We start from the raw sequence: 26041 nt of genomic DNA on the forward strand, positions 1-26041 counted from the left end.
GCATCAAGCCCTAATTCCCTGAACGTTGCAGGTACTACTTTGCTAGGCAAGTGCACCTGTGAACCAGAGCAGTGGACCACTCCATCAGAAGACCACCACAAACCCCTTGAATGCAGCATGTCTACTGACCATAGAGTTCTGCAAAGCTTCAGCTCTAGTGGAAATAAAATCAGGTGTCTTTTAACAAGTAGAGCAGAGCACACCTACTTAAAACTCACCACACTCTGGCCAAGGTCCAAACACAAAGAATTTCAAGGAGAAATTCTTCAGATGACTGACCTGAGGGAAAGAGCAGCCAAAATACAGCAGCAGAGTGTACACGCCATACACCAGAGATATTTCCTGAAGTGCCAGCCCTGGGACAGTATAAGACGTCTTCTTTTCAAAGCCATTACACTCAGGAGGAGGAAACATAACAGGTTTTCCCAGCACAGAGAGGAAGACAGAGACCTAGACAAAATGCCAAGATGGAGGAATTCATCCCAAAAGAAAGAACACAAATAGGTCATGGCAAGGAATCAAATCAAAACAGATATAAGTAATACACCTGATCCAGAATTTAAAGTGACAATCATAAGGATACTAGCTGGGCTTGAGAAAAGCGTAGAAGACACCAGGGAGTCCCTTACCACAGAGATAAAAGACCTAAAACTTAGGCAGAAATAAAAATTCCTATATCTGAGATATAAAACTGACTGGATGTAATAAGCATAAGGATGGAAGAAGCAGAGGAATGAAAAAGTGATATAGAAGATAAAATTATGGAAAATAATGAAGCTGAAAAGAAGAGGGAAAGAAAAATAATTGGATCATGAATGTAGACATAGGGAACTCAGTGAATCCATCAAACACAATAACATTCATATCATAGGAGTCCGACAAGAAGAAAACAGGAAAAAGGGGGCAAAAGTTTTATTTGAGGAAATTAGAGCTGAAAACTTCTCTAATCTAGGGAAGTAAACAGACATCCAACTCCAGGAGGCACAGAGAATTCCCCTCAAAATCAACAAAAGCAGGCCAAACCAAGATATATTGCAGTTAAATTTGTAAAATATAGAGATAAAAAACCCTAACACCAGCAAGACAAATGTAGTCCCTAACTTACAAGGGAAAACAAGTAAGGTTAGCAGCAGATCTCTCAACAGAAACCGACCAGGCCAGAAGAGAAGGGAATGATATATTCAATGTGCTGAATGCGAAAAATATGCAGCCAAGAATACTCTATTCAGCAAGGCTATCAAGCAGAATACAAAGAAGATAGTTTCCCAGACAAAAACAAACAAGCAACAACAACAACAACAACAAAAACTAAAGGAGTTCAAGACCACTAACCCAGCCCTACAAGAAATACTAAAGGGGATTCTTTGAATGGGAAAGAAAGACCAAAAACAAAGAAGACTCTAAAAGAAAAGAGAAAATCTCCAGAAACAACAAAACAAGCAATAAAATGGCACTAAATCCATATCTCTCAGTAATCACTCTGAATGAAAATGGACTAAATGCTCCAATCAAAAGGCATAGAGTGTTAAAATGGATTTGGAAAAAAAAAAAACACAAGACCCTTTTATATGCTGCCTACAAGAGACTCATTTTAGACCCAAAGACACTTGCAGGTGGTAAGGGGATGGAGAAACATTTATCTTGCAAATGGACACCAAAAGAAAACCATAGTAGCAATACTTATCTGACAAAATACATTTTAATCAAAACTATAATAAGAGATGAAGAGGGAGCTATAACAAAATGAAGGGGTCCATCCAATAAGATCTTACAATTGTAAGTATTTATGCCCTCAACTTGGGAGAACCCAAATATGTAAAACAATTAATAACAAACATAAAGGAATTTACTGATAACAAAACAATAAGAGTAGGGGACTTGAACACTCCACTTACAGCAATACAGATTATCTAGCAGAAAATCAACAAGGAAACAATGACTTTGAGTGACACACTGGACCAGATGGATTTAACAGATACTCATCCTAAAGTAGCAGAACACATTCTTTTTAAGTGCACACAGGACATTCTTCGGAAGAGATCACATACTGGGTCACAAATCAGGCCTCAACAAGTAAAAAAGATTGAGATTATACAATGCATATTTTCCAACCACAGTGCTATGAAACTTGAAGTCAACCACAATAAAATATTTGGAAAGACCACAGATACATGGAGACTAAGGAACATCCTACTAAAGAATGAATGGGTCAACTAGAATATTAAAGAACAAATTAAAAAAATACATGGAAAAAATGAAAACACGATGGTACAAAGCCTTTGAGATGCAGCTAAAGCATTCCTAAGAGGGAAATATATAGCTATACAGACCTACCTCAAGAAGCAAGAAAAATCTCAAATACACAACCTAACTATACACCTAAAAGACCTGGAAAAAGAATAAAAAATATGAAAAGAACTAAAAAAGAAGACTTAAACCAACAGAAGAAGGGAATAACAAAGATTAGAGCAGAAATAAATTATATAGAAACAAACAAACAAACAATAAACGGTAGAACACAACAATGAAACCAGAAGCTGGTGGTTCTTCCTAAGGATTAATAAAATTGATAAACCCCTAGCCAGGCTTATCAAAAAGAAAAGAGAAATGACCTAAATAAATAAAATCATGAATAAGAGAGGAGAGATCACAACCAACACCAAGGAAATACAAACAATTATAAGAGAATATTATGAAAAAATATATGCCAACAGAATGGGCAATGAGGAAGAAATGAATAAATTCCTAGAAACATTAACTACCAACACTGAAACACGAATAAATAGGAAATTTGAACATACCAATAACCAACAAAGAAATTGAATCAGTAATCAAAACTCTCCCAAAAAAACAAAAGTCCAGAGCCAGATGGTTTCCCAGGGAAATTCTACCAAATATTTAAAGAAGAGTTAATACCTATTCTCAAACTGTTCCAAAAAATAGAAAAGGAAAACTTCCAATCTCCTATGAGGCCAGCATTACCTTGATTTCAAAACCAAAGACCCACTAAAAAGGAGAATTACAGGTCAGTATCGTGATGAACATGGATGCAAAAATTCTCAACAAAATACTAGCAAATTGAATCCAACAGTACATTAAAAGAATTATTCACCACAATCAAGTGGGATTTATTCCTGGGCTGCCAGCATGGTTCAATATCTGCAAATCAATCCATGTGATACACCACATTAATAAAAGAAAGGATAAGAAACATATGATCCTCTCAATAGATACAGAAAAAGCATTAGACAAAGTACAGCGTTCATTCTTGATAGAATTCCTCAATAAAGTAGGGCTAGAGGGAACATACATCAACATTATAAAGGCCATATATGAAAGACCCACAGCTAATTACCATCCTTAATGGGGAAAAAACTGAGATCTTTTACTCTATAGTCAGGAACAAGACATGGATGTCCACTCCCACCTTTATTAGTTAACATAGTACTGGAAGACCTAGCCTCAGCAGTCAGACAACAAAAAGAAATAAAAGGCATCCAAATTGACAAGGAAGGAGGCAAACTTTCATTATTCTCAGATGACATGATACTCTATGTAGAAAATCTGAAAGACTCCACCAAAAAATTGTTACAACTGATAACAAATTCAGCAAAGTCATAGGATACAAAATCAACATACAGAAAACTCTTGAATTTCTACACAGCAATAACGAAGTGACAGAAAGAGAAATCAAGGAATCAATCCCATTTACAATTGCAACAAAAACTATGAGATATCTAGGAATAAATCTAACCAAAGAGGTAAAAGACCTGTACCTGAAAACTCTAGAACACTATGAAAGTTCCATTTTTTGTGTGTTTATCTTCAACTTCTTTCATAACACAAAGAAATGGAAAAACAACCCATGCTCATGGATTGGAAGAACAAATATTGTTTAAATGTCTATACTATTCAAAGCAATCTACACATTTAATGAAATCTCTTACAAAATACCACCATCATTTTTACAGAGCTGGAACAATTCTTAATTTCTATGGAACCACAAAAGACCCTGAATAGCCAAAGCAATCTTGAAAAAGAAGAGCAAAGCTGGAGGTATGACAATTCCAGACTTCATGTTATATTACAAAGCTGCAGTCATCAAGACAGTATGGTACTGGCACAAAAACAGACACATAGATCCATGGAACAGAATAGAGAACCCAGAAATGGACCTTCAACTCTATGGTAAAGTAATCTTTGACAAAGCAGGAAAGAACTTCCAATGGAAAAAAAGACAGTCTCTTCAACAAACAATGTTGGGAAAAATGACAGCAACATGCAAAAGAATGAAATGGGACCACTTTCTTACACCATACACACAAATAAATTCAAAATGGATGAAAGACCTAAATGTGAGATAGGACACCACCAAAATCTTAGAGGAGAACATTGGCAGTAACCTCTTTGACATCAGCTGTAGCAACTTTTTACTAGATATTTCTCCTGAAGCAAGGGAAACAAAGGCAAAAATGAACTATTCAGACTTCATCAAGATAAAAAGCTTCTGCACAGCAAAGGGAACCATCAACAAAACTAAAAGTCAACCTTTGGAATGGGAGAAGATATTTGCAAATGACATATCTGATAAAAGGTTAGTATCCAAAATCTATAAGGTTCTTATCAAACACCCAAAAAACAATCCAGTTAAGAAATGGGCAGAAGACATGAATAGACATTTTTCTGAAGAAGATTTAGATGGCCATCAGACACATGAAAAGATGCTCAACATCACTCATCATCAGGGAAATACAAATCAAAACTACAATGAGATACCACTTAACACCTGTCAGAATGGCTAAAAATGACAACACAGGAAACAACAGATGTTAGCAAGGATACAGAGACAGGTGAACCCTCCTACACTGTTGTTTGGAATGCAAACTGTTTCAGCCAGTGTGAAGAAGAGTGTGGAGGTTCCTCATAAAGTCAAAACGAGAACTACCCTATGATCCAGCAATTGCGCTTCTAGGTATTTACCCAAAGGATACAAAATACTGATTAGAAAGGACCTCACTGTTTATAGCACCATTATCAACAATAGCCAAATTATGGAAAGAGCCCAAGTATCCAACAACTGGTGAATGGATAAACAACTCTTGGGGATATATATATCTATATCTATATCTATATCTATATCTATATCTATATCTATATCTATATCTATATCTATATCTATATCTATGGAATATATTACTCAGCCATAAAAAAGAATGAAATTTTGCCATTTGAAACATCATGGATGGAGCTAAAGAGTGTATTATGCTAAGTGAAATATGCTAAGTGAAATAAGACAAATACCATATGATTTCACTCATATATGGAATTTAAGAAATGAAACAGATGAACATAGAAAAAAAATAAGAGAGAGGCAAGCCATAAAACAGACTCTCAACTATAGAGAACAAACTGGGGGGGGTACTGGAGGGGAGGTGGGCACGGAGGTATGGGTTAAATGGGTGGTGGGTATTAAGGAGGACACTTGTTGTGATGAGCACTGGATGTTATATGTAAGTGATGAATCACTAAATTCTACTTCACTTCTGAAATTAATATACACTATATGTTAACTAACCTGAATTAAAAAAAAAAAACCTTGAAAGAAAAAAGGAAAGAAAGAAAGAAAATAAAATAATAATTATGTTTCCTTGCCTATTATTGAGGATATCAGTAACAGTGGTGGGCCAATGCCAAACCTGTGAAATATGGCTTATATTAGTCTCAGAACAATACAGATCAAATATCATTCTCAAACATATTCCTGCCAATTCAATACTAATCATTAACACCTTTGAGGGCTTACCATGTCCAAGGTCTGGACTAAGCTTGCTGAGAAAACAAAGATGAGAAAGTCATATTACCTGCCCTAAAAGCTTCAGGTGAGAAGAGCTGAGCCAAGTACATAAATAGAAATAATAGAGGTATAGAATATATTTTTAATAAATTGAATATAGTATTAGGCATAAAGTAGTAAGTTCTATAGATATACCACATTTTTCTGCTTTATTATTATGTTATGAAGGATAGAATTTAAAGTTTTAAATCAGTCTAGTGGGTTCTTCTCTTTAGAAAGTCAGTTTAATTTCCTCTTAATACGCCTAGCACTTACTATATTTTCTTATTTAATTTTTTTAAGTTATTAACATACAGTGTAATATTAGTTCCAAGCATACAATACAGTGATTCAATACCCCCACACATCTGGTGACATCACAAGTGCATTCCTTAATCTCCCTCACGTATTTAACCCATCCTCCCACCAAACTCCCCTCTGGTAACCATTAGTTTGTTCTCTATAGTTAAGAGTCTGTTTCTTGGTTTGCCTCTCACTTTTTTCCCTTTGCTCATTTGTTTAGTTTCTTAAATTCCACACATGAGTGAAATCATATGGTATTTGTCTTTCTCTGACTTATTTCACTTAGCATAATACTCTCTAGCTCTATCATGTACTTGCAAATGTCAATATTTCATTTTTTATGGCTGAATAATAATCCATTGATTATAGATACCTCATCTTTCTTATCCATTCATCGATCAATAGACACTTGGGCTGTTTCCACAAATTTTTTGTTTACATAATTTGGCTATTGTAGATAATGCTGCTATAAACATCAAGGTTCATGTTTCCCTTTGAATTAGTATTTTTGCATCCTTTGGGTAAATACCTTTTAGTGAGATTACTGGATCATAGAGTATTTCTATTTTTCACTTTTTGAGGAACCTCCTCACTATTTTCTACAGTGGCTGAAATAGTTTGCATTCCCACTGACAGAGCAAGAAGGTTCTCCATTCTCCACATCCTCACCAACATCTGTTGTTTCTTGTGTTCTTGATCTTAGCCATTCTGACAAGTGTGAAGTGACATCTCGTTGTAACGTAATTTGATTTGCATTTTCCTGTTGATAAGTGATGTTCAGCATTTTTTCATGTACCTGTTGGACATGTGTATGTCTTCTTTGGAAAAACGTCTATTCATATCTTCTGCCCACTTGTTAATTGGATTATTCATTCTGGAGGTGTTGAGTTTTACTATCAGATATGTCATTTGCAAATATCTTCTCCCATTCCACACATTGCCTTTTAGTTTTTTTGATTATTTCCTTTGCTGTACAGAAGATTTTTATTTTGATGTAGTCCCAATAGTTTATTTATGATTTTGTTTCCATTGCCTGAGGAGACATATATACAAAGAGGGTACAATGACCAATGTGAAAGAAGTTACTGCTTCTGTTATCTTCTAAGATTTTTATGGTTTCAGGTCTCACAGTTAGGTTTTTCATCCATTTTGAATTTATCTGTGTGTATGGTATAATAAAGTGGTCCAGTTGCATTCTTTTGCATGTTGCTGTCCATTTTCCCCAACACCATTTGTTGAAGAGACTGTCTTTTCTCCATTGGATATTCTTTGCTGCTTTCTCCAAGATTAATTGACCATATAATTGTGGGTTTCCTTCTGGGTTTTCCATTCTGTTCTATTGGCCTCTTTGTCTATTTTTGTGCCAGTACCATTCTGTTTTGATTACTACAGCTTTGTAATATAACTTGAAGTCTGGAATTGTCATGCTTCTGGCTTTGCTTTTCTTTTTCAAGGTTGCTTTGGCTATTCGGGGTTTTTTGTGGTTCCATACAAATTGTTTGTTCTAGTTCTAGTTCTGTAAAAAATGCTACTGGCATTTTTTTTTAAAGATTTATTTATTTATTTTAGAAAGAGAGAGCATGAGCCGGGGGAGAGGGAGGGGGAGAGAATCTCAAGCAGACTCCCCACTGAATGTGGAGCCCAATTCTGCACTCGATCCCACAACCCTGAGATCACGACCAGAGCCTAAATCAAGAGTCAGGCGCTTAACCAACTGAGCCACCCAGGCATCCCAGAAATGCTGTTGGTATTTTGATAGGGATTAGTTTAAATGTGTAGATTGCTTTGAGTAGTATAGACATTTGAATAGTATTTCTTTTCTCATCCATGAGCATGAAATGTCTTCCATTTCCTTGTGTCATCTTCAATTTCTTTCATCAGTGTTTTGCAGTTTTCAGAGTACAGATCTTTCACCTCTTTGGTTAGATTTATTCTTAGGTATCTTATAGTTTTCAGTGCAATCATAAATGAAATTGATTCCTTAATTTCTCTTTTAGCTGCTTCATTATTGCTGTATAGAAATGAAACAGATTTCTGTACATTGATTTTGTATCCTGTGACTTTACTGAATTCATTTATGAGATCTAGCAGTTTCTTTGTTGAGTCTTTCAAGTTTTCCATATAGAGTATCATGTCATCCACAAATAGTGAAAGATTTACTTCTTCCTTGCCAATTGCAATGCCTTTTATTTCTTTTTGTTTTCTGATTGCTATGGCTAGGACTTCCATTACTATGTTGAATTTAAGTGGTGAGAGGGGATATCTCTGTCTTGTTCCTGAGCTTAGAGGAAAAGCTCTCAGTTGTTCCCCACTGAAGACGGTATTAGCTGAGGGTTTTTCATATATGGCCTTTATTATGCTGAGGTATGTTCTTAATGTGAGGTATCATGTTGATAGATATGGAAATATTAAACCACCCTTACAACCCAGGAATAAATCCCACTTGATCATGGTGAATTATTTTTTTAATGTATTCTTGGATTTAGTTTGCTAGTATTTCATTGAGGATTTTTGTGCCTATGTTCATCATTTTCATTCTCATCATTTAGTTCTCTTTTCAGTGGTGTCATTATCTGGTTTTGGTATCAGGGTAATGCTGGCTTCATAGAATGAATTTGGTGGTTCTCTTTTATTCTCCATTTTTTGGAATAGTTTGAGAAGAATAGGTATTCACTCTTCTTTACATGTTTGGTAGAATTCACCTGTGAAGCCATCTGCTCCTGGAGTTTTGTTTCTTGGGAGTTATTACTGATTCAATTTCTTTGCTGATTTTCAGTCTCTAAGTTTTTCTATTTTTCCTGTTTCAGTTTTGGTAATTTTTTTGTTTCTAGGAATTTATTTATTTCTTCCAGGTTATCTCATTTGTTGGCATATAGTTTTCATAACATTCTGATTGTATTTCTGTCTTGTTGATTGTTATTTCTCCTCCCATTCTGATTTTATTTGAATCCTTTCTCTTTTTTTTCTTGATAAGTCTGGGTAGAAGTTCATCAATTTTATTGTTTCAAAGAACCAGCTCCTGTTTCATTAATCTGTTCTATTGTTCCTTTAGTTTCCATATCATGTATTTCTGCTCTAGTCTTTATTATTTCCTTCCTTGTACTGGTTTTAGGCTTTGTGTGTTGTTCTTTTTCTAGCTCCTTTAGGTGTAAGGCTGATTGTTTATTTGAGATTTTTCTTGCTTCTGTAGGTAGGCCTATATTGCTACAAACTTCCCACTTAGAACTGCTTTTGCTGCATCCAAAAAGTTTTGGATCATTGTGCTCTTCATTTTCATTTGTTTTCATGTACTTTTAATTTCTTCTTTGATTTCCTGGTTGATCCATTCATTGTTTAGTAGCATGTTGTTTAACCTACATGTAGTTATGGTCTTTCCACACTTTTTCTTGTGGTCAACTTCTAGTTTCATAGCATTCTTGTCAGAAAAGATGTATGGTATGAGTTTGATATTTTTTAATTTGTTGAGGCTTGTGTTTTGGGCTAATATGTGATGTATTATGGGGAATGTTCTGTGTGTACTTGAAAAGAATGTGTATTCTGCACTTTTAGGATGGAATGTTTTGGATATATCTATTTAGTCCATCAGGTCCAATGTGTCATTTAAAGCCATTGTTTTCTTGTTGATTTTCTGCTTACATGACCTGCCTATTGATGTAAGTGGGGTGTTAGGGTCCTATACTATTATTATATTATTATCAATGAGTTCCTTAATGTTTGTTATTGTTTTATATGTTCAGATGTTCCCATACTGGGTGCATAAGTATTTACAATTGTTGTATCTTCTTGTTGGATTGTCCCTTTGATTATTATATAGTGCCCTTCATTGTCTCGTTACAGTCTTTGTTTTGAAATCTATTTTGTCTGATATAAGTATTGCTACTCCTGCTTTCTTTTGACATCCATTTGCACGACAGTTTCTCAATTCCCTTTCAGTCTGCAAGTGTCTTTAGGTCTAAAATGAGTCTTTTGTTGGCAGCATACACTTGGGTCTTATTTTTTATCCATTCTGACACCCTATGTCTTTTGATTGGCATGTTTAGCCCATTTACATCAAAGTAATTACTGATAGATAGGTATTTACTGCCATTTTATTTTTTTATTCTTGTTTCTAGAGATTTTCTATGATCATTTCTTGTCTTTCTCTCTTTCATGTTTCCTGATTTTCTTTAGTGATAAATTTGGATTTCTTTCTCTTTATTCTTTGCATATTTTTTAGTGGTTTTTGATATATGCTTACCATTATAGGTGTATATAACCTCTTATGCACATAGCAGTCCATATTAAGTTGATGGTCATTCAAGTTTGAACCCATTCTTTTTTCTTCTCCTTGTCACATTTTTGGTGTATGTTATTATATTTCATATCCTTTTTCTGTGAATTTCTTGACTGATTTTTATAGAAATATTCATTTTTACTGCTTTTGAGTTTCCTGCCTTTATACCATCACTTTTTGTCTCTCCTTTCCACCAAAGATCCCCCTTTAATATTTCTTGCTGGGCTGGTTTAGTGCTCAAAAACTTCTTTAGGTTTTGTTTGCCTGGGAAACTCTTTATCTCTCCTTCTGTTCTGAATGATAGACTTGTTGGACAGAGGAGTCCTGGCTGCAGATTTTTCCCATTCAGTACTTTGAATATATCATGCCACTTTCTCCTGGCTTGCCAAGTTTCTGTTGATAGATCTCCAGCTAGCCTTATGGGTCTTTCCTTGTAAGTTAAGGAATTCTTTTGTCTTGCTGCTTTTAAGTTTTTTTCCTTATCACTTTTCAAATTTAACTACAATATGTCTTGGTGTTAACTTACTTTGTTGACTCTGATGGGAGTTCTCTTTGTCTCTTGGATCTGGATGTCTCTTTCCTTCCCCAGATTAGGACAGTTTTTCAGTTGCTATTTCTTCAAATAAATTTTCTTCCCCCTTTTCTCTTTCTTCTTCTGGGATTCCTATAATACAAATGTTATTATATTTGACAGAGTCACTGAATTCCCTAAGCTTATTTTCATTTTGCATAATTCTTCTTTTTCCTTTGTTCAGCTTCATTTCTTTCCATTACTTTGTCTATGTCATTAATTGTTTCTCTGCCTATTCTAGCCTGCTGTTCATTCCATGAAGCTTGTTTCCAATCTCATTTGTTGTACTCTTCATCAGTTTGATTTTTTTTAACTCCCTTATCTCTATGGTAAAGGTCTCCCTGATGTCTTCTAGTCTTTTCTCAAGCCCAATGAGTATCCTTATGATCATTGCTTTAAGTTCTCCATCAGACATGTTACTTATATTTGTTTCACTTAGATCTCTGGCAGTGGCCTTATCTCGTTTTTTTCTTTTGGGACAAATTCCTCTGTCTTCACATTTCGTCCCAGTCTCTGTTTTCTTCTCTATGTTAGAAAAACCAGTTATATCTCCTGTTCCTTAAAGTAATGGCCTTATGAAGAAGAGATCATGTAGGGCCCAGGGCCTGGTGCTTCAGGAAATGCCTCCAGTGTGTGTTGCGTGTTCTCTGCTGTTCTGTTCTGGCTTCTCTATCCTTTGAGACTGTCATCTGCAGGTTTTTCTTGACTGCTGTGGGCAGTGTTTGGTCCCTGGCCTTTGTGGAAAATTTTAGCTAGGTGTGCTCCGGTCTGCTTGTGAAATGAGACTTGTCACCACCTGTACTGGAACTGAAGTCTTACAAAACTCTCTGGTCTGGAAAATGGTGTGCACAGGGATTAGTGCTGATCTTCTAGTGGAGGGGTCTGCCACACTAGGACTGAGGAAAGCATGACGAAGAAGGGCAGTTCCACCAGAGCACAGGGGAGTGGGGCTGGTATAAGCAATTTAGGCAGCCAGTGTCGATGCTGTGCTATTTCCTGTAGGTGCCATTGTGTTTATGCTGAGGGGTGGGGGAGGGAAATGTTGCCAGCCAGCTCCTTTTTCCCTGAGATACATCACCATGAATGCTGCCTCTCAGTGATGTGCTCTGAGAAGAGCAAATAATCTCCCCACTGTGTGCCCCAAGTACTCTTTATGCTCTTTAGATTGCTGTTTCCACCCTGTCTGCCTGCCCCCCCCCCAGGTTTTTTGCCTGTCTTCTCTCCTGGAACAGTGCAGTGCCTTCTGGGTTCTATCCCAGCCAAGCCTGCTGACCTTTTAAATTCTAGGCTTTAAGCAAACCTACTGGTTGTAAGAACTCATGAAATTCAGCCCCTCTTGTTTTCCGCACCAATGACTTTGGGGAAACATTTTCCTCATGCATTTCCTTGTGTGCTCCTCTCTCTTGCTCTTCTCCAAGGACCATGGCTCCTTCTCTTCCACAACACCTGCAATCTGTTTCTTCCCTAAATCACGTCTCAGCACTTCCTGCCTTCTTCAATTCAGTTTCCTCTCCCTTTTCTTTGTGAGTTTTTTTGTCCATCTTCAGGTCAATTTCTGTAGTATTTAGGATGATTTGAGAGCTACCTAGTTGTGTTTGTGGGCCTCTTACTCTGCTGTCATATTCCTGCTCCTCTTTTAGTATTTACTACAAACTGATCTTGTATTTTTACTGATCTTTGTAGATATAAAAGTTAAACTTAGAGATTCAGTTTCTAGCCCTATCCTTCAAAAATTTCTGTTTAACCTCAGTAAGTTTAGCTGAATATTTAATAGTTTGAGGTAATTTAGACACGACTCAGCAGACAATTCATTTTTTTCTATTCATGACAAACAATAAGCCATTAATCAAATAATTAAAACAGGAAGAGTTTTGTTCAATTAAATTAAATTTAGTTAACTTTTAATCTGCCATGTACTTACATAGTCATAGACCACTTCCAATTCACTCTATTCACTAAGAGTTGATACCTGGGGATGTACTTGCCAAAGTCTCAAAAATGTATATATTCCTGGGGGCGCCTGGGTGGCATAGCGGTTAAGCGTCTGCCTTCAGCTCAGGGCGTGATCCCGGCGTTCTGGGATCGAGCCCCACATCAGGCTCCTCCGCTGGGAGCCTGCTTCTTCCTCTCCCACTCCCCCTGCTTGTGTTCCCTCTCTCGCTGGCTGTCTCTATCTCTGTCAAATAAATAAATAAATAAATCTTTAAAAAAAATGTATATATTCCTGAGAAGAATGTAACTGCATTACTGTTCTGTAATATTTATGGAAATAATGTATAGTTTTTTCCTCCACACTAAAGGCTACCCAATATTGAGCAACTGGATGATCTATTTCCCCATTGAATACTTATTTAATGGCATTTCGTGCCTTTCTATAAGAGCTTCTTTCCATACTGAAAACTCTTGCCTTTATCTGGAAACCTTCAGTTAGCTTTTCCTATAAGTTAGTCAGGGGACTTCACCTGGACTCTAGGCAAAGATTTCTGATCATCTTTTTCTGTTAGACCATTTATATGCGGACTACTACTGTTTCACTCCCACCATGCCAGGAAAAAAAAATTGTCTGAGATGAAATGAGCACCCACTTAAAGAACTTTAACCAATTATCCTTGCATTTCTATGTATAAATCCACACTTCTATGGCTACCACTCTTTTGCAGATTTTTCTAGCTTGCCTTTGGGCCACACTTTCCTCCCTAGAAATTCCCTCCAGACATTTCTTCTTTGGTAGGTGGAAGTCAAAGATGGCTCCAGGATTCTTCCTTCCTTGTGAACAAACCCTATATAATCACCTCCCTTGAGTGTGGATGGGACTATGAATATGAGAAATTTCATTCATGTGTTAGTGTACCAATCAGTTGGTTTTCAGTTAACCAAACAAGAAGTTATCCTGGGTACCACTACTTAATCAGGGAAGCCCTTCAAAAGAAGACCAGCTCCCCAACCCATAAAAGGCCTAAAGTTCATGGAAAGAATTCAGAAAGATTTGAAGAGAGCGATGACTCTCCTGATATCCTGGAAGAAAGCAAATCAAATAACCATGTTGTAAATGAAGGGGATTATGTGTCATGGGCCTGAGGGTGAACTCTAGGAGCTGAGAGTGGTTCCTGGACAACAGTCAGCAAGAAAACAGGGCCTCAATCATACAGTAACAAGAAATGAATTCCGCCAACAACCAATGATCTTGGAAAAGGATCCTTAGCTTCCAGTGAGGTCAGAATTCTGGCTAACAACTTGATTGCAGCTGTGTGAGACCCTAAGCAGAGGACCCAGATAACTCATACCTGAACTCCCGAACCATGGTAACTAAGAGAAAATAAGTGGGTGTTGTTTTAAGTTTATGATAATTTGTTATACAACAACAGAAAACTAATATATCTTCTTTCGTCCTTTTTCGCTTTTTATTGATAATGATTATCTAAATAGAGACCAAAAAGTCTCATTAAAAGTTTTAACTCTTGTATTTTTGTTCTAAACTTAATATTCTATTGTAAATGTATTCTCTAAGGTCACCACTGGCCTCCTAATTACCAAATCCAGTCACCATTTTATGAACTTTCTCTTTCATCTTTTGGAAACATTTAAAATCAATGACCACATTCTTCCTTAAGATTATTCTTAAATATAAATATTTTCTATTTGGACATTTTTTCAAATTGTAAACTTTATTTTTTTTAGATTTTATTTATTTATTTGACACAAAGAGAGAGCACAAGCAGGGGGAGTGGCAGGCAGAGGGAGAGGGAGAAGCAGGCTGCCTGCTGAGCAAGGAGCCCAATGCGGGGCTTGATCACAGGATCCTGGGATCATGACTTGAGCTACCCAGGCACCCCTCAAATTCTAAACTTTAAAATAAAGTGAGTTTATAACCTCACTGTGGAGTTTTGGGTATTTTAAACAACTGTAGTCCTCTTGCTTCTCCCTGATATAAACTGAAGAACCCCTCAACACCAAAACTCATATCTACTTTTCTCAAAAACATACATTTTTTAAAACCAACTTATCTTAAGATCAACCATGTTCTTTTTCCTCTAATTTTGAATTATTTCACTGTCTTCCTATATTTTGGAAAACAAAGTAGGCTCAGTGTAAATTTCCACATTATCTTCTTGTTCCTTATAGAATGTATATCTTTCTCCTAATGCAGACTATTTTGGTTCCTTGGGCACTTAATAACCCAAATAAGTGAGTCCTTTTCCCAAGTAAAAAGATTTGTATTTGGGGCGCCTGGGTGTCTCAGTCGTTAAGCATCTGCCTTTGGCTCAGGTCATGATCCAGGGGTCCTGGGATCGAGCCCCGCATTGGGCTTTCTGCTCAGCAGGAAGCCTACTTCTCCCTCTCCCACTCCCCCTGCTTGTGTTCCCTCTCTTGCTGTCTCTCTCTGTCAAATAAAATCTTTTAAAAAATCTGTATTTTGCTTTATTCCAACAAAATGCAATCAATAGTGTAAAATCCCCCAAATTTAGATTAATACAGCTATTCTTGTTTGCGTGTTTTCAAAAATTTTCTCACAGTCTTTTGGGAGCCAAATTTCAGAATTAAGGTCATCTCCTAAGATCATTTTAGAGTCCAAATGCCAGAACACAAACAAACTCCCACTTGTCATTCTGTTGATCAAAGTTGGCCCTGGTTTCTCCCTGATTAGGGTTATTAGAAACATCAAGTATACTTGACTACCTCTCAAGATATTACTTATAAAGAAAAAATCTTTATGATTTATTTAGATTGGCTAAATAACAAGGTCAAAATAGAGGTTTCATTGCTCAAAAGATAGTTCAAGTAGGGCAGGGCTGATGGTGGGCCTTGGGGGAAGGAGTTGGGTAAAAACCATGGATACTTGTAAATGATGACAGGATAACATTAAGAACAAGTTAAACCTTGGTACCATAATGCATTTTTCTCAGGGAGAAAAAAATCACTTGGTACCATAAGGCATTTTTCTCAGGGAGAAAAAAATCAGTGACCTGAAGAGCAAGAATATTGGCTTACTTTGGTGGGTCCCTATACTACACTCAAGGACTATGCCTGTCAAAACAATCAGAATTTTAAACTAGCATGTCAGGGTAACCTTGTCCCTGACCCAAGTTTTGCCAAGAGTCACTATTCCAATAATTAAGCTGTCACTTTCATTCTACAGCATATCTTAGTTTGAGAAAACCGTACATCCAAAAAGATGCCACAGATTATTTCAGAGCTCTCCTTCTGGGAGCCCCAGACTCTCCTTAGTACTTACTAGTGGATTTTTTCTTTCACCAACTAGTAATACTTCTTTGGCTTCTGTCATTGTTACCTTTCTCTGTAAGACAGAAGGTTGGATAGGAAACTAAAGTTAGATTGTGAAGGAGGTTGCCTGAAATATAGGGTTGGGATTTTATTATAGTCATTGTAGTCTCTTGAGCAGCCAAAAAAACGAGTGCAACAGAAGGTTAAAGAATGACCAGTGCGAAAAATAATTTAAAATTTTTTTTAAAGAAAGAATGACCAGTGTAGTAGTGTGTAAGATGATTTTGAGACAAAGGAGCCTGAAATTAATGGGGTATGAGAAACATGTCCAGAAATTACAAACAGTTCAGCATGGCTAAAATACAAGGTGCATGTAAAAAGCAGGTAATTATGTCATCTATGTATGAGGTAATGAGAGCCACAAATGGAGAGGTAGTAGCAGTAATGAAAAGAAATAAAGAGGAAAAAGAGGAAAATTCAGTATCAGATAAAGTCACTTTAACAGAAATTAAGGCTTTTAGATACTTTGCAGGATAGATTTCATGTATTAGCCAAGATATGGATGGATATATTGTTGGTCCTGGAACCCTAACATCGTATGATCAGGCATGATGGGCATCTCATACAAAAGATGACAAAAAGTAAACAACAAAGATGACTTTAAAAGTTTCTCTGTTAGAAGACCTAAAGAATGGTGATAATACTGCCAGAACAAGAGATGTTGTAGCTTGTTATTGTATAACAAAAGGGGTAAGGCCAGTGAGAAAGATGTCCTAGAAAGTGGGACGACTTCACATCATAAGATTAGCACTTAGTTTAGAAGCCACCATCAAAGCTAGAACTTCTGTGTTGCCTTTAGAGGGCCTGACCAAATCCTGAGAAGTTAATATGATCAAAGAGGAATTGAGTATTTCTCTCAGATATTCACCTAAAATGCAGGGAACACCTACTAGACTTAAATCAAGCTTGCAAACATTATTTGCATTATTAATAACATTATTAAAAAATCAAGTCCTCTTCACTAAAGTCATAGATCTCTCATCCTACTTGCTCTTTTGTTGTTGTTGTTGGTTTGTTCTAAGATTAAACTAAACCAAGGAAAATGATACCCTGCCCTTAACAGATTTACAGAATGGCAAACTGAAAGGAAATTCAGAGATATCTAATATAAACCTATTGAATTGCAGATAAGTGAAGAGATCACAGGGAGGAAGTAATTTACTCAAGGTCGCACAATTAATCATCCACCATAGCCTGAGGTATGATCCAGGTCTTGTGTCTATCAGTCTTACAAACTTTCCACCATGTTCATTGTTTTGCTCCATGCAAGGATTCCCTCTGATTTTGATAAGACACTACTGAAAGTATATAGAAAATTGATTAATTCAAATCAACCAATATTTAAAACACATTAAACTGTCTACAACATGAAATATAGGAAGAATAAGACTTGGTTATTGCTCTTTAAGTCCCGTGGAATTGGGGTGGGAATAGTGAAGAAGTCTACATTGAAAAACCAGAGAGATGACTATGACTCAAAACAATAAATGAAAATTGTCAAGCAAAATACAAACAAAACACTGCAGGACTTCAACGGAGATATGTACTAAATTGGATTGAAAGGAACAAGAATGGCTTTTTGTTTGACTAGAAATAAAAGAAGAAGCACTATTACCATCTTCATTTAGTAGAAGACAGCAGCCTGGGTAAGCAGATCACCAGCTCTACCCAGACCACACTTAGGGAGCACAAAATGTATAAGTCATTCTTACTCATAGGTAGTTCTAATGCAGCAACAATAAAGAGCATGGTATAGGAATTGGGACCTTGTATTCTCAGATTATCTCTGAGTCTCTTATTTCCCTCATTCACTGGAGCTTGACCAGGTTATAGGTTCAATGGAGGCCACACACACACACACACACACACACTCATGGACTTAAGGTGATCCAAATAAAAGATCTGAGTAAATCCTGAATTAAATAATTAAAATCAAAAATCATATATCCACACTTTTACTTTTTTGCCTGATGTCTACCCACGCAATCACCCGATAAGAATGGTGGAATCCAATTTTGGCAGAAGCTGCTGTCAGAGACAAGAGTCCTCTAGGAAACTGGAAAAAAAGAAAGGCAAAGAGTGAAAGTATGGAGTGCCTGTTATATGCAAAGCTCAGAATTTCTAAAAAAAAATAATAATAATAATAATAATAATAGAAGATACCTCAGAATCCCAAACTTGAGGAAACACTGCTGCCCAGACAATGTGACATGTAATCACTTGGGCATGTACAGTGAACTAAACTATAATTGTACAGCTACCATGGATATGGATAACTAGTACATTAGCCTGGTAATATTACACTTCTCATAGATTGGTCTTAGAAATTCACAAACTTTCTTTCTCTTTCAACACAAGGAAAAAATATAAGCTTTGTCTAAACATAAAATTGTGACAGAGCAAAGTTAATTTTCTCCATAGATGAATGAAATCATATAATTTTAGGTTCAGAGATTTTTTTCAGTCAATAGTCAGTATACCTTTATTGATTACAGAGACCTAGGACAAGCTAAAACAAAAAACAAAAAAAAGTTTATTGACTGACTAAAAAGATATAAAAGCCAACTCAGTTTGACTAGTTCCCCACCTGCAGCTCATACTTCACCCAGACTAGTAGTAAGTTACCTGTATCAATTCCTTACCGGAAGAAGGAGGAAAATTCAAAAAGGGAAAATAAATTGGAGAAGATCTAAAAAATGATTATCTGAATACAGAGTGGACTCAAACAGCAATATTAAAGCTGTAGGTTCGTTTTCCTACTTTTAAAACTTGCCTATGTTTCATATTTTTAATTTCCTTTATTTTCCTTTTGGTTTCCTTTTTTTTTTCTTTTTTTCTTGTTTTCAGCAGAGTTCCTTTAGAAAGGTCTGGTGTGTTTATACTTGCTAAGAATAAACTGGAAGGTATTTATTTTTAGGTACTTAGGCCACAGATAAATGGGAAGTGGCCAGCCTGTGTGGTCCCTGCAGACAGGGATGAAAATTGCCATAGGGGAATACAAACTTGGAGGCGGGGGGGGGGGTGTTCAGTTTGCTACCATTTCACAAAAGCCCTTCTTTATTCGTTTCTTGGAGATTCGTTACACTTTGTTAAATTTTCTGATATAGTTTAATTGAAGAGAAGAAGCATATACTCATGAAAAGTTAATAATATAAACTACAAAATAGTTGATTTCTGAAGGTATATAATATATAACATATCAGTGATATAAACAATAACTGATATTATGAAATTTTAGGAAGAAGGGTCCAAGGTCTTCTAATTCATCATTCCTTCAAGGAAAACTGTCCCCAAGCCATTCCAGACAGATATATTTGATATTTTTAATGTTCTAACTCTTCTTCCTATCAAGTTAGATCCTTGGATATGAACTTCCAAATTATTTCCTCTTTGAACTTAATAACAAACTGTTTAGAAGAGAAAATAGGGGAAATATCATGGTTTCATAGAGAGAGAGGTATTTTTATAATATTGGATTCATCTTTAGATACAGAAGCTTCCTGCACACAGCAACAAAAATCTGTGATCAGCCCTGGTCCGCATTGCAAGTTCCACCCCTATCCCCCGGGGATGTAAAAATGAATGTAGGAGAAAGAAGGAAGCATAGAATCCAATAACTAGCCCTAAATCTCTCAGTAAAGCTGTGATGTCCCATGACACACCCTGGATCTGTACTTAAGGCCAATAAGTTCCCATGACCCTTCTGGACTGCTTCTAAGGTCATTGACTTCCTCTTCAATCTTGTGATTTCATCTTAGGCTTCATCTGAAATTACATCATAAGAAGCACTGACCACTAACTAGGAGCATTCTTGAAAGGCACTGCAGTGTCAGAAAGAGGTATGGTTCCATTTTCTAAATCAGTCTTGTTTCTTCAACTTGCAAATTATCTTAACAAAGTAAATTCCTTTGTCATCTGCACAAAAAGTTAATTTTATGCGTGTTTATTGCTTGTTTATATTAACCAATTAATAGCCCATTTGCTTTGTTCTAAGATAGTTCTTACCATACTGTATCATAATCTTTCCATACTTCTGACTTATCACTCCTCTCCCCCACCAGACTATAAGCCGCTTGAAGGTAGGGATAGGACTTTAGGTATCTCTGAATCCATATGGTGTGGGTCTTATTATTTGGGGATCACAGTAAATTCTATAAAAATAAATTAAATGCTGTTTAAGACAAGCAAAGCTGTAGTTTGTGAAATGAGTGGCTTAGACTAAATGATCTCTACCCCTCTAAGATTCATTACTTTTTGAAAGTTTTACAATTTTCTTTTTATGACCTAATATAAGTCATTGACTTGACTTAGTTATAAATAAACCATTGAACCTAAATACCAACATTACTAGCAAAGCTTATTTTGATCTGTAAGGACTGAAAAGTTTATTCGTGGGACTAATGACCATCTGTTGTGCATTAATTTATTTATCAGTTTTACTTGGCACCGTTCATTCAAAGATCTGGGAATGTCAAATTTATAATATTTAACAGAAAAACAAATAAATTATTATTCTGTGTCAAGATATGTATGTTTTTTAATCTTACAGTTAGCATTATGATTTAGCTACTTCCTTAATACCTTAGGAAGCAACTTTACTTTAGGTTCTGAGGTTGAAAAGATTTTAAATGATACTGGAATGCAAAGATAACTGTAAGTGGTTTTGAATGATAAATAATACTTTAAAATGACAAACTTGTTCATCATTCATTTATTCATTCACTCAATTAGCATTTATTGAGCACTTATGGTCAAAGTATATATGTCTTAGCCCTGTGTGACATGCCTTCTTATATATCAACCAGATGGTCTGGAAGGGAAGATAACATATGAATACAAATTATTGATCTGAAAGAGAAATTTAGAGTTCCCTAGAAGGGGAAATGATAGAAATTACTTTGGAAGGGGGATGAGGAAAGTCTGAAAGTCTTTACACCCAAAAAGAGTGTAATTTGAGCTAAAGGGTGGGTAGTTTTTGCATATACCTAGATGGAGGAAAGAGTATTTCAGGAAAAAGAAACAGCATGAAAAAAGACAGGTGAGAAAACATGTAGTACATATCCCTAGCATAGTAAAATAGTTGTTTCATTGACTATAGGGTGTGCAAAGGAAAAAAGTGAGAGAGAAGCTAGGAAAATTTAGTTGCAACTATACTATAGAGAGCCTTAAATTATCAGGCCAAGAAGTTTGGATTTTATTCTGAAAGTCCTCAGGGACCATTGAAGGTTTTAGAACAGAATCTGATAGAATTGGAAGAAGCTCCAATATATGGAAAACTTTTCTAGAGTTTTTTTAGAAGGATGTAATGAGGATTGATGGTGGTAAGAAAGACAGATGGTAATTGTCTAATACCTTTCAAGTGTAGTTCGTTTTTTTTTTTAAGATTTATTTATTTATTTATTTGACAGAGATAGAGACAGCCAGCGAGAGAGGGAACACAAGCAGGGGGAGTGGGAAAGGAAGAAGCAGACACTGATGTGGGGCTCGATCCCATAACGCCAGGATCACGCCCTGAGCTTAACCACTGTGCCACCCAGGTGCCCCCCCTCAAGTGTAGTTCTTAAAACAAAGGTTAGAATCAAAAATCTCCACAGCGCCATCTAGTGCCTCATCATAACTCTGACCAATTTGGAAAACCTAGTATCAGGCCTAACAGAAAAAGACTTCATTTAGTTTAGGCAGTTTCTCTCCTTTCCACAATTGCACCTAAGTTCGGGGAACCAATGGTGAAAGAGGCAAGTAACTGGAAAGCAAACTGAGAAATAATGCAGAAGTTGGGAAGAGTCAACTCATTTTTCTCTTTGATCTTAGATATCCACCCTCAGAATGATTCATCCTCAATTTTTTGTCATATACCAACAGTTCTTGGTGAAAAATCATGACATTTTTTAATTAAAGGAAAAAATGAAACAACTAGCCAAGTTGTTATCAGTAGTAAACCTGGAAGTTATATCCCACCTACAAGCACCACCATAGCTGTTTGTTCCATTGCTGGGAGTTCTTGCATGTCCAAGTAGTTTTCCACCTTACAAACCCAACTCTATCTTTTACTGGGGAGAAAGAGCTGTGTAAAAGGCCAAGAAATCAGACTTCAAGCAAAGATTATCCACACACAAAAAATTATCCACCATATTCTATATTGATGAGTTGCTCTCACTTTCTTAAAGAATAAAAAATCCTGGGGGAACACTAGAAATCATTATTTCCACATTGCCTCATCCCTAAATCTATCTGATCAGAGCTTGTTTACTGCCTTAATTAACTATCTTGATGTAGCTTAACTAAGCTAGACCAATAACAACCTCTTGGTATACAAGAAACGACCATGTATGGTTGAATAGTATGGCTTTGAGAGTGAGTCTAGGAAGAGAACAAGAATAAACAGCTACAATATCCTTACCCAGAAAGTATCTTTTAACTAGTTATGCTACATTTTTCCTCAGAGCCTTAACTTTGGTGCAGATTTTTTTAAAAATGTGTTTTACCTCTTCAGAATGTTTTTCCTTCATTAAAACAATTAGATGAGCATCAACCAGCAGATGTTATGTAGGAAGCCCTCTTCTTCAAGCAACCAAGTATTTTCACCTAGATTTTATTCTCCAAGAGAATTCAATGCTCTTCCAATAGATAGATGATGATGATGATGATAGATAGATAGATGATAGACAGGTGGATATTTATATTTATGAAAAACGACTATCCTTAAAGCTTTTATCGAAAGAAAAACTCAATTAAAAGGAAGATTTACAGAATAGTACTAGAGTAATATGACTTAAAGAAAAAGCAGAGCTATTTTAGCTAGGTTTTGAAGATTAAGAGGAAGTCCATTAGGCAAACTTGGGTGGAAAAGGAGGGGAAAAGAGTTTTCTTGATGCCTGTAGGATGCAAACCTTTCTCCTGGAGGCAAGGTGCAGCTGAATCCCTCTTTATTGCCCCACCACCTGTGCTTCCTGCCATGGGCAAAAAGTATATATAATGACAATATAAAGTGAAATCTTAGTACTTCCTGTAATTTATTGTCTGATAAAAATTGACAAGAATTTATATATATATATGTATATATATATTGTAGGCATCAAGCAGACATTCCTAGAGAAACATGGATGGAGTCGGGAATCTGACAGCATCTTCTGCCAATAATAACACGTGCAGTGACACTATTGATGACTTCCGCAATCAAGTGTATTCCACCTTGTACTCTATGATCTCCGTTGTGGGCTTCTTTGGCAATAGCTTTGTGCTCTATGTCCTCATAAAAACATATCATGAGAAGTCAGCTTTCCAAGTATACATGATTAATTTGGCAGTAGCAGATCTGCTCTGCGTGTGTACGCTGCCTCTCCGCGTAGTCTATTATGTTCACAAAGGCATTTGGTTTTTTGGTGACTTTTTGTGCCGCCTCAGCACCTATGCCTTGTGTGTCAACCTCTATTGTAGTATCTTCTTTATGACAGCCATGAGCTTTTTCCGGTGTATTGCAATTGTTTTTCCAGTCCAGAACATTAATTTGGTCACACAGAAGAAAGCCAGGTTTGTGTGCGTTGGCATTTGGATTTTTGTGATTCTGGCCAGTTCTCCATTTTTAATGTCCACATTTTACAAAGATGAGAAAAATAATACCAAGTGCTTTGAGCCTCCACAGAACAATCAGGCTAAACATCATGTTTTGGTCTTGCATTATGTGTCATTGTTAGTCGGATTTATTATTCCTTTTGTTGTTATAATTGTCTGTTACACAATGATCATTTTAACCTTACTTAAAAATTCAATGAAGAAAAATCTATCAAGCCGTAAAAAAGCTATAGGAATGATCATAGTTGTGACAGCCGCCTTTTTGATCAGCTTCATGCCATATCATATTCAACGCACCATTCACCTTCATTTTTTACACAATGAAACTAAAGCCTGTGATTCTGTTCTTAGAATGCAAAAGTCAGTGGTCATAACCTTGTCTCTGGCTGCATCAAATTGTTGCTTTGACCCTCTCCTATATTTCTTTTCAGGGGGGAACTTTAGGAGAAGACTCTCTACATTTAGAAAGCATTCCTTGTCCAGTGTGACTTACGTACCCAAGAAAAAGGCCTCTTTGCCAGAAAAAGGAGAAGAAACATGTAAAGAATAATTTAAACCCATTAAAATCAATGAAAAGAGTTTTCCAAACAAGTATTACCTCAAATTGTCTACAATAAAAATGAGTATTTCCATTAATAATTTACAAATACTTAACTGAATGTATGCCTATAAACATATCTCATTTATGAATCCACGCTGCTACAGGTCCTGAAGATATTTTAAGTGTTAAAAATTCAGTCCACAACTATTAACTAAATCATAAGTGGTTTTTTGATCATTTACTGAAAGGTGAAGAATATTCTTGTCTTGGCATTGTAAAAAATGGATCTGAGACCAAAGTTTTTTCCCTCAAATAAAAGCTTCACAAAGGATAAGAACTAGCCTTTGAAGATACAAAATTAGCAATTAGTCCCCAATCATCCTAACATATTCCTTTGCATGCATGCCATCAGATGAGAACTGGAATGACCCAGGAGCTACATAAAATGTCCTGTCACTCTCTTCCTTTGTAGTATTGACTGACTAGGCAAGGTAGGGCCATTTCTTCCAAAACAGAATATGCAAGTGCTAGAACACCCTAGTATCCATGCAACCCATGCAAAGACTCCATGCGATGTGCAGTCTGGAAACTAGAAATATGAACTTGGTCAAAAGGGAGTTTGCGTCCAATTATCTTCTGCTCCTGACCCAGGCCCTCAAAGATAATGGTGGCGTTTTTGTTGCTTAATGAAGTTCTTACAGGGCATTCTCTCCCTACATGACATACAATTCTTCCTTCAAAACCAGACAACTGGCACTCCCGTATATGAACAGAAGTAATTTAAAATTTATCTAAAGAAGAGGGAAAGGGTTCTACTTTTCTACATGCTTATTATTGGGATCAAAACAGGCTACAGTGGATTTCTGAAAAATTTGAATGTTGATATTACAAGCTGTTTTAAGAAGTACTTATATTTATATAACTATGTCAGAGATTTTGCTCTATGATATGCATTTATGAGTGGAAGTTAAATACAAGTTTTATTATTATTTTATACTTTTTCTTCTCTATTGGCATGTTGACAGGACTATCAAGGAGATGTTTACAGTGGGTTTTATGTTACAGTGGAAGCTTTGTTCTTAAAACACAACAACTTGTTTATGGCTGAAATATAATATTCATGGGCAAGCTTTTGCTGAAGTGTGGTCTGTTTCTTTATTCTGTGTTTCAAAAGGCAACTTACCTCAGAAGAAATAAATGATAATGGTGAAGAAAAAGCTATGAAAGGATTCTATCTGAATCTGCCATGTGCGTGTTATTTCTATTTTATCACTTCTAATGTTGTAACCCCTTAAGAAAACACTCAAAACAAAAAGAAAGAGGAACCTCCGAGGCATAGTATAACTAACTGGTGCCCATTTACTTTTTAATATACCTGAGACTTGGCAGTATCTACACTTTTATCCTATACCATTTTTTCCTTATTTGAGGTGAAGATCAAACATAGTATCTATCAAAACATTCAGTCCTCATTTCTCACGTTCTAAGCTTTCTGCTATTCAGTAACTATAGCGTGAGAGAAGAGCACTAAATTAGAAGCTGGAAGACCTGGTTACTAATCTGGTCTCTCTTACTAGTGGTGTAACTTTCAGCAAGTGACGTAAATTCTGATCTTCAGCCTCCTCATTTGTAAAATGGTAATAATAATACTTGTCTTGCCTTTTT

At 36.1% G+C, this 26041-nt stretch overlaps 1 protein-coding gene across 2 annotated transcripts in view; it reads left to right on the top strand.

Annotated features, from left to right (window-relative positions):
• CYSLTR1 (cysteinyl leukotriene receptor 1) overlaps positions 1 to 25504 on the top strand; it is a 38493-nt gene extending 12989 nt beyond the window's left edge. Inside the window, exons 1-3 of one of the 2 annotated variants that reach the window (XM_008704957.2) lie at positions 17393 to 17462; positions 20022 to 20102; positions 23336 to 25504. In XM_008704957.2, coding sequence (XP_008703179.1) covers positions 23363 to 24385 — 1023 coding nt within the window. In that variant the 5' untranslated portion in view covers positions 17393 to 17462; positions 20022 to 20102; positions 23336 to 23362 and the 3' untranslated portion in view covers positions 24386 to 25504. Of the gene's footprint in view, positions 1 to 17392; positions 17463 to 20021; positions 20103 to 23335 lie in introns of those variants that run through there. The other variant, XM_008704956.2, reaches the window with a different exon arrangement.
• The last annotated feature ends 537 nt before the right edge of the window (positions 25505 to 26041 follow it).

Source organism: Ursus maritimus (assembly GCF_017311325.1).
Source record: "Ursus maritimus isolate PB19 chromosome X unlocalized genomic scaffold, ASM1731132v1 scaffold_X1, whole genome shotgun sequence".
Taxonomy (NCBI): Eukaryota; Metazoa; Chordata; class Mammalia; order Carnivora; family Ursidae; genus Ursus; species Ursus maritimus.